This window comes from Austrofundulus limnaeus, unplaced genomic scaffold, assembly GCF_001266775.1.
Source record: "Austrofundulus limnaeus strain Quisiro unplaced genomic scaffold, Austrofundulus_limnaeus-1.0 Scaffold157, whole genome shotgun sequence".
NCBI classification, from domain to species: Eukaryota; Metazoa; Chordata; class Actinopteri; order Cyprinodontiformes; family Rivulidae; genus Austrofundulus; species Austrofundulus limnaeus.
In genome coordinates, this window is record NW_013952559.1 from 485,467 (window position 1) to 495,071 (window position 9,605).

The 9,605-nt window shown below is 38.8% G+C and overlaps 4 protein-coding genes across 4 annotated transcripts; all 4 read left to right on the forward strand.

Moving 5' to 3' along the window:
• Window positions 1–452: 452 nt before the first annotated feature.
• Window positions 453–1,220, forward strand: LOC106523488 (claudin-like protein ZF-A89). Its single transcript, XM_014016908.1, has one exon. It carries the CDS (start codon window positions 480–482, stop codon window positions 1,110–1,112), a length of 633 nt encoding a protein of 210 aa, XP_013872362.1. The 5' UTR covers window positions 453–479; the 3' UTR covers window positions 1,113–1,220.
• Window positions 1,221–2,335: 1,115 nt separating this feature from the next.
• Window positions 2,336–3,583, forward strand: LOC106523449 (claudin-4). The gene has a single exon (XM_014016863.1). It carries the CDS (start codon window positions 2,531–2,533, stop codon window positions 3,083–3,085), a length of 555 nt encoding a protein of 184 aa, XP_013872317.1. The 5' UTR covers window positions 2,336–2,530; the 3' UTR covers window positions 3,086–3,583.
• Window positions 3,584–4,503: 920 nt separating this feature from the next.
• Window positions 4,504–5,278, forward strand: LOC106523489 (claudin-like protein ZF-A89). Its single transcript, XM_014016909.1, has one exon. The coding sequence runs from the start codon at window positions 4,516–4,518 to the stop codon at window positions 5,161–5,163; it is 648 nt and encodes a 215-aa protein (XP_013872363.1). The 5' UTR covers window positions 4,504–4,515; the 3' UTR covers window positions 5,164–5,278.
• Window positions 5,279–7,740: 2,462 nt separating this feature from the next.
• LOC106523490 (claudin-4) lies at window positions 7,741–9,239 on the forward strand. Its single transcript, XM_014016910.1, has one exon. It carries the CDS (start codon window positions 7,912–7,914, stop codon window positions 8,548–8,550), a length of 639 nt encoding a protein of 212 aa, XP_013872364.1. The 5' UTR covers window positions 7,741–7,911; the 3' UTR covers window positions 8,551–9,239.
• The last annotated feature ends 366 nt before the right edge of the window (window positions 9,240–9,605 follow it).

The following is a 9,605-nucleotide window of genomic DNA, read 5'->3' on the forward strand; positions in this document are numbered from 1 at the left end:
GATTATACTAGCTCCAACTTTATAAAAATAAAAAAAAACAATATTTTTCTAAACTTTTGAATTGACTACATTTAGCTTTTTCATAAAAGACCTGAACAGTCAGATTTATTATGATCTGACCTTATTTCTACATATTTTAATTTGAACAACATAAATAATTCATGCTGTTTACTTGCAGACTTTCTTCTTCTTGTGGTGTTTAAYGGCGGTTGGCAATAAACTGAAGGTGTACATTACCCCCATCTACTGGCAGACTTTTCCACTGTCCCACCAGTAAAAACTAACAGGTTTTCTGAAGCTACAGCTCAGGTGGAATCACTCAGCTTGATTGCAGCGCAAGTGTGCTTACTTCTGCCAGTTTTTGTCAACCAATCAGAAGGCAGCCCCTCACCTAAGCATGGGTACAAAAAAGCTGCAGGTGAACTTTGTTGTTTAAGCAGCTGAGTTTTCAAACAGCTTTTTAATCAGGAGTGGGCAAAATGGCAGCTTCTGGGCTCCAGATTTTTGGTGTTCTGCTGGCATGTGTTGGATTTGTGGGCATCATCATCATCTGTGCCCTGCCGATGTGGAAAGTTTCTGCTTTCATTGGAAACAACATCGTGACAGCCCAAGTCTTCTGGGAAGGCCTGTGGATGAACTGTGTGCAGCAGAGCACCGGACAGATGCAGTGCAAGGTATACGACTCCATGCTGGCTCTGCCCCACGACCTGCAGGCCGCTCGAGCTCTGGTTGTCATCTCCATCCTGGTTGCCTTCTTGGGACTCCTGCTCGCTGTCATCGGTGGAAAGTGCACCAACTGCATCGAGGACGAAGAGGCCAAGAGCAAGATAGCCATCGCTGCAGGTGTGTTCTTCATCGTTGCTGGCGTTCTGTGCCTCATCCCTGTGTCCTGGTCTGCCAACGAGACCATCAGAGACTTTTACAACCCCGTGCTGATGGACTCACAGAAGAGGGAGCTGGGAGCATCTCTGTTCATCGGCTGGGGAGCAGCAGGACTCCTCATCATCGGCGGGGCTCTGCTTTGCTGCCAGTGTAAGAAGAACAATGACGGTGGCTACGCTGTGAAGTATTCTGCTCCCCGGTCAGCAGCCAACACTGGAGCCTACGTTTAACACCTGACAGCTCTCTGTGCTGCTTTTAGAAAACTGAAGGAAACTTMAACTCATGAATTTTAATGTAAACTTCTTTTTTTACAGTTTTAATAAACCTTTTTTAATCATCTTGTGCCTCTTTTAATGTGCAGAGTGAATATTTGCTGTGCAGTTAAAATGTGTATGGAGTAAGTCTCCAAACGGCCATGTCTAACTATTCTAATACTTGTGAGATTTCTTGAGACTTCTGCTTAAAAGTGTAAAGACTTTTTGTGTCAACTCAAGGCCTGACGTCATCTTGTGATCTGAGAGCTTTAAAGAATTGCTTAAAAACCAGCATTGCCCATTAACTACATTCCCCATAATGCATAACAATGACTGCAAAATGGCATCTCACTATAAGGTGAACAGGGTTAAACAGCCAATGAAATCTCCACTTCACCAGCYGCATATTCTGTGGCTCAATTACTTGCTTTTCCCACTTGCAGGTAACTTTAAACTGGAACAYCAATCCAGTGGATCCTGCTTGGAAAGTTAAGAACTCAAAATGGTGGCTACAACTCGAGGTAAAATTTTACTTTTAATCTGGAAAATTAGACCCTATAAAAAGTGCTGTTTGCAGGGTGAACTTAGTATCCAACTTTAAAACATGTGTCATGAATCCAGTTAAAGATCTGAACCAAATCAGCAAAATGTATAATTTTAATTAGTTTTAACAGCTGTTTAGACCTAATATTTTGCAAAAAAAAAAAAATAAAAGGTGCCAATATGTTGTCCCCATGTTTACCTTCACAACCACTAGGTTTTAGTTTAGGGGCCTTATGTCAGTTTACTTGAAGTATTTAAGAATGATCCAAGTACTGAAAAGGAAGCAAACATCTGAAATGACTTTGAATATTAGTCTGAAGTATTGATTACAAGAAACTCTGGTTCCTTTAGAAGTGGTATAACATTTTTGCAAAGTTCTGTATATGGAACATGTGCATTTTGCAGTTTTGGTATTAACACATAACTTTAAATCAATTTTGGATTCAAGGCATTTGCTGGATAACTGTCAGATAAAAGTACAAACCTGGGAAATGTGTATTCTTCTGTATTCCCCTGCTTAATAACGTAACTTAATTGCCCTTGGTTTTAAAGTTTGGAATCTCTTGTTTCACAAAGATGTTCTTGTCACATGGCCAAATCACTTTTGTTAGTTTTATTTTTCTTAGAACTGGAATCAGGACAAGCAGGAAACTCGAGCCACAAACTGGTAAGTCTCCTCCCAGCCTCTTTTCTTATACCTGCCGTGAAAAAAACACACTAAAAACAACCAGCAGAGTTCACAGCTGAGCCGCGGCTTGTTGCAAAAAGGATTTTTAAAGCAACGTTTGGTTGATTTTTTTGTCTGTTTCTTGGGAAATTTTAACCTGTGCTTTGAACTATTTTTGGACACGATGAAGACTCAGATCACTGGGTTTTGTTTGGCAATCCTGGGCTTTCTTGGAACTATTCTCATCTGCGCTCTTCCCATGTGGAAAGTGACTCCATTTATTGGAGCAAACATCGTCACCGCTGAGGTCTTTTGGGAAGGCTTGTGGATGAACTGTGTGCTTCAGAGCACGGGCCACTTACAGTGCAAAGCCTATGACTCGGTTCTGGCTCTACCACAGTACGTGCAGGCCTCTCGGGGCCTGGTCTGTGCCTCACTTGGTGTCAGYGTGTTGGCCATCGGGCTCAGTGTGGTCGGAGCCTGGTGCACCAACTGCTGTGACTACAACAGGCGGACTAAAGCAAACCTCGGACTGGGAGGAGGAGTGGTGTTTATCGTTGCAGGAGGCCTTTGCATCATTCCTGTCAGCTGGATGGCGCACATCATCATCACAGGGTTTTACAATCAGGACACCATAGAGAGGACCGGAGAACTCGGAGCATCCATATATGTCGGCTGGGTGTCGGGGGCTCTGCTCATCATAGGAGGAGGGATTCTGTGTGGTACCCATGGATGCTGAGGATGATGGGAAACAGGAAGAATCTGAACAGAGACGTCCATCCAAAACATCCTGAGGAAAATCTGCAATAAATGTTTACTGTGATCAACTTTATTTTTTAAATTTTTTACTTTTACAACTCATTTTAACTTTAAATTCAAGAAAGATGTTTTGATATGAAGGTTGTAAAATAAAGTGTAAATTTAAGACAAATAGTGTTTGTTCATATAAAATTCCTAGAAAACAAGACTTTTAATGAAGATATCTGAAAGTTCTGGAAACATTTTATTAATATTTTAAGTGCTGGCAATGTCAAATTACTAAGATTATTTAATAATCTAGTATAATTTAGTCTGGCTGTATGTTCTGTATTTTCTTTTACTTGTTTGTGATGTGAAAAAAATGCAGTGAGAGTAAAATATCTACTTTTACGATTTCTGAAGAATTGACAAATGAATTAAGTCAAACCATCAAAGCTCTTTGTTGACAGTTAAATTTAAATGTGAAAATAGTTTTTAATTTATTTTTAATAAAATATATGTACATGTGTCTAAAGTTTTTTTGTGTGTTTTATAAAGTCTAAGTAAAAAACTTTCAATTCTATATTTTAACAAATCAATAAAATCTGTGTATATTTCTGTTTTCTTTCATGAGTCCTGCATATTTTTATTGTTTCAAACCCAGAAACAATTTATTATATTAATGTTTATTATACACATTTCTTAATTTATTTGCAGAAAGAACCCTGCTCATACTAAACATAACATAATCATGAACCGTTTCAGATCAACTCATGTTCTTGTTTTAGCTGCAGCTCTTTTTTCTTCTCTTTAGTTTGTTTTTTGGCATTTGACAAACAACTGTTAAATGCATTACCGCCACCTACTGATGTGGAGTGTGGACTGGATTAACAGCTGCATATCTTTATCAAACTTTGTACTTGAAAAGCAAAACTTTTAAAGTGTCTATAACTTATTTGCGTCTTGTTATGCTGACCATTAACCAATCATTACTTAAGGCTCTTGATAAGAAGTTTATAAAAATAAAACAATGTTCATTTGTTGATATTTCTGACATTTCCTGATATTTTGAATTGAGTTTTTTTTAAATAAAGGACAGTCTGAACTTTTAAGATCTGACCATATTTCTACATATTTTAGAATGAAATTGATGATAACACTTCTAAGCTAAAAATATTATAGTTCATGCTGTTATCTGTGGATTCAGTTTCTCCTGTGGAAGCAGTTTTTTCCCACCAGTAAAAACTAACAGGTTTTCTGAAGCTACAGCTCAGGTGGAATCACTCAGCTTGATTGCAGCACAGGTGTGCTTACTTCTGCCAGTTTTTGTCAACGAATCAGAAGGCAGCCCCTCACCTTCACATGGGTACAAAAAAGCTGCAGGTGAACTTTGTTGTTTAAGCAGCTGAGTTTTCAAACAGCTTTTTAATCATGAGTGGGCAAGATATGGCAAATACTGGGCTCCAGATTTTTGGTGTACTGCTGGCATGTGTTGGATTTGTGGGCAGCATCATCATCTGTGCCCTGCCGATGTGGAAAGTTTCTGCTTTCATTGGAAACAACATCGTGACAGCCCAAGTCTTCTGGGAAGGTCTGTGGATGAACTGTGTGCAGCAGAGCACCGGACAGATGCAGTGCCAGGTATACGACTCCATGCTGGCTCTGCCCCACAACCTGCAGGCCGCTCGAGCTCTGGTTGTCATCTCCATCCTGGTTGCCTTCTTGGGACTCCTGCTCGCTGTCATCGGTGGAAAGTGCACCAACTGCATCGAGGACGAAGAGGCCAAGAGCAAGATAGCCATCGCTGCAGGTGTGTTCTTCATCGTTGCTGGCGTTCTGTGCCTCATCCCCGTGTCCTGGTCTGCCAACGAGACCATCAGAGACTTCTACAACCCCATGCTGATGGACTCACAGAAGAGGGAGCTGGGAGCATCTCTGTTCATCGGCTGGGGAGCAGCAGGACTCCTCATCATCGGCGGGGCTCTGCTTTGCTGCCAGTGTAAGAAGAACAATGACGGTGGCTACGCTGTGAAGTATTCTGCTCCCCGCTCAGCAGCCAACACTGGAGCCTACGTTTAACACCTGACRGCTCTCTGTGCTGCTTTTAGAAAACTGAAGGAAACTTMAACTCATGAATTTTAATGTAAACTTTGTCTTCACTTATTTGTTTTAATAAATATTTTATAAGTCTTAATCATGTGGCTCTTCATATCCAGAGTAACACTCGCTATACAGTTAAATTGCTTTTATTGTCTTGTAGTGGAATGTAAATGGAAACCAACAACTAAAATGTGTTCTGGGGGGAACTTAACTAAAACCAAAAATAATACTTTTCCAGTTTCCTTGAAGGGTGCACCTGGTCAAGTACTTTAGTGCTATCGTGTGTGGTTATCACATGAGCCAATGCTTCTGCATCGTTAAAACTGTTTTATCTAGGTTGTCCTAACTGACTGCAGAATGCTGAGTCTAGCATGGATGCTATCGGTAGACTACAATGAGGATTGCTGTTCCTGTTGGAGACAAAACATGCAGGGATCAGGTGGTCCTGGTATTTTTACCAACATATTTCCATAGTTAACTTTTTCCAGTCAAAATCATCTCTTCCCATAGCTCAAATCTAGCTGTTAGTATCATAGCTTGAAGTGGCAAATATTTCTTCCATATGGAGATGATGCTGAATCCTGAGCCAGAGACAAGTACTGTAGTACAACTTTATGTGGTCCTCCAGGTGGAATATCATAGTTTTCCTGAATTTCTCAAAGTTTCAGCAGAGCTAACCTGATGCACTGTGAAACTGAGGCTACAAGAGATTGGATGTTGAGCAGATGTGACATGACCAGTGTTCTGAATGGAGTTCTTATTGGCCAAATAGCCGTGCTGTAATTTTTAGCAAAATGTATACAATATATATATATATATACACACACACAGAGGAATCTGTATGCTTGTGTTGCTTCACTTGGAGTATTGTACTGAGCTTCTTGTAAAATCCAGTTATTTGTTCACCAGCTGTGCCGGCTGGGTGGAGTTATGTTTTTCCTGATCTTGATGTAACTCAGCTGCTCAGAAGGAAACCATCTGTATTAGTGGTTCATTGACTGATGCCCTGACAAAGAAGGCGGACTCCAGCGAGCCGCACCTTTATGTCAGCTGGTACAAAGTGAAGATGATAAACATTGTTTCAACGTCAAATACAGGAAATAAAAGGTCTAAATATTCTAACCTTATATTAAATTATTGTGCATTTGAAGGTTAATGTGGGTGTAAAGAAGCCCATTAATGTTCTAAACCAGTGGAATATCACTGGTTTGCTTCTAGTTTGCTTAATAATTAAAACCATTTTGTTTTTTTTTTGTCAGGTCTGAGCTGGTTTGTGGCTCCTAAATGAGGCTGAGTCATGTCAGAGTACAATCTATTTAGTTTGGTAAGAAAAGTATWACATGTCTGTTTAAAATAATCTTTATAAACAAAGATGTCCCTTATTAAATGTCACATTATCCAGTGACTCAAGTGGTGAGAATTTTAGCTATGACACAAAATTATTTCACATGAAATATTGGTTATTATTGTCAGAAACTTTGAATGATGGCAGAGAATATGCAGGGGTAACGTTAAATTCTAAAAACATTAAAAATCAATGCTCTCTTATTTTTCTTAAATTTTAGAAATAGATGAGCTTTTATATCATTTGTTAGTCAATAATCTGTTAAACCATTATTTAGACGTTCACAAATTTCTGTTTTTATTTTTAGGAGCTGAAAACAACATTTTTTGTGATTTTCGGTGAAATTGTAGAAATAATGACTCAAACTTCACCAAGAGTAGAAATTGTGACAAATAATAACCGGAAAATTAAAAAAACACAAGATTTTCTCTATAGGCTTTAGTTACTTGATAACTCTCAGTAATTTTGTTCTTTTAGAAATATTGTGTTTTCTTTTTATTTTCTTTCTAAATCCTGTGATGGCAGAAGCATAATTACCTCTACTGGAAAATTTGKCACAAATGATGTCACCAGTCATGATTATATTGTCTTTTATTTCCTTCACATTTGTATTTACCTCGTCAAAACAATAAATAATTTGTAGATTTGATGTTAGATCAGATTAGATGTGACCTAAAAAGGAGAGGGAGGTAAGAAACTTCCCTTTCCAGAAGTTGTGACGTGAACATCTGAGTGAAAACTGAACTCTGGTATCGACAAGAAAGACTCATCATGACACCATCTCTAACTTTTCTTTAAAACTGAATAATAATAATAATAATAATAATAATAATAATAATAATAATAATAATAATAATAATAATAATAATAATAATAATAATAATAAACTTTAAACAATGAATGAAATGATTTCTCACTGAATCTGACATCACAGTTGCATTTCTTTCTGCATGAATCAYTTGGTAAGTCCCTGTTTGCCCAATTAGTTTCTTTCAATTGTTTGGATATTTTACGTCAATCAAATGTTTTAAAAATTAACTTTTAAATCTACAAAACAAACATGTCAATGTTTTAATGCTGTAAAAATGTTCAGTTTTGTCCTTCTTGTCATTTTTCCCTTTATGGTCCTTTAGAACAGCTCCGAAACTGTGCTGCTTTTGTCATCRATGTTGGGAAGCAAGCTGGTTGGGTGAGAATCATTCTCAAACCAGTTTCGGCTTTGTGTYGACACAGACTCCTCCTCTGACACCTTTTCAATCATTAAAACCAACTAGAGGAGAGTCCACGGTCAGATTCTCCTCCGAACGAGCAAGAAAAACCACTCGCTGCTCCGGTCCAGACAAACAGGCTCTCATCGGTAAAGACAGCGACAGATCTTCAGGATGGTGTCAGGMGGAAGACAAATTCTGGGGATGGCTCTGGCCCTCATCGGCTTTCTGGGAGCCATCATCATTTGTGGTCTCCCCACCTGGAAGGTCACAGCCTTCATCGGCGCCAACATCGTCACTGCTCAGGTCATCTGGGAGGGTTTGTGGATGAACTGTGTGACTCAGAGCACGGGCCAGATGCAGTGCAAGGTCTACGACTCCCTGCTGGCCTTGCCTCAGGACCTGCAGGCCGCCAGAGCTCTCGTCGTCATCGCCATCATTGTTGCCATCATCGGTATCCTGCTGGGCGTGGTGGGTGGCAAGTGCACCAACTTCATCACGAAAGAGGATCAGAAGGCCAGAGTGGCCGTCGCCGCCGGAGTTGTCTTCATCATCGCAGGCGTTTTGGTGCTCGTCCCCGTCTGCTGGACCGCCCACACCATCATCCGGGATTTCTACAACCCAACCCTGCTCAGCGCTCAGAAAATGGAACTGGGAGCATCCCTSTACATCGGATGGGGCTCCGCTGGCCTGCTGGTGCTGGGAGGGGCCCTCCTCTGCAGCTCCTGCCCCAAGAGTGAGGAGAGGTACGACAACTACGATGTCCGGTACTCCAAGGCTCAATCTGCAGCGAGCCCCAAGGAATACGTYTAGGTCTTTAAATAAAATAGACATTTTAAGTTTGTTTTAAAAATGTTCCAGGTGGAAAACACAAATCTGTAAATTAAATGCCTCCTTTACCGTTTGACTCACTGTCACACGTGTTGTAAAATTTGCAATGTTGTGATTTTCTATTCATAAATGTATATAGACTTTCAGTGTTTTTTTTACTAAGCACTTTTATGGACAATGTTTTTGAGGTGTTTTCTCAGACTTGTAAATGTTTTTCTCCTTAAAAACTGCTATATTTGAACTTTATTGATGTAAATGTTACTTCAAACCCTGATTTTTAAACACTAATTTCTCTCTCTGCAAGTTAATTGAACATTGATGAATATACTGTATAATCACTACATTAGCTGCTTCTATTTTCCTGTTTTATTTTGATCGATAATTTGTATCTTTGTCACTGTAAAATCATTGGTTGTGGCACTTTTGTCTTAAAGTTAGATGTATTTTTTTATTTTGTTTCTTTTTCTAACATCAAGAACAATTACAGTAATAGAGAAGAAAACAGAGAAGTTCTGTTCATCTGGTTTTGCAAGTGATCATAAAATAATCTTTACAAACAGGTTTAGTGACATGTGGCTTGCCAGCCAATCAAACAGCAACTGAATGATAATCTTGTGTTTAAATAGTTATTTTTGTACTTTTCAGAAATTAAAAATGCAGTTTACAACAAAGATAAGGACTCTTTTTTTATTTAGATTTACTACCTTTTAAAACTAAATTATAATATGCTACGCAAAGTACAAAGTAAAATAAAAAACAATGCAGATGCCAGTTTTTAAAGTCATCATGAATAAAAAAGTAAATAAGTAAAATGCTAAAGGCTAACTAGCCTGCTTGCCTTAGGTAAGTGCTTGCTGAAGGAAATTTTATAATTTTGAAGCAGGAGTACCTAAAACATGATTGCTTCTGTTCACATTGAAGAATTTTAGGAGTAGGTGTTTTTTAAACTTTGTTTTATTTTAGAAATTATTAAATTCCCAAATAATTTGCAGGTTATAATCTGGGTAGTTTCATTTCAAAAACTTTGAGTTTAGAAA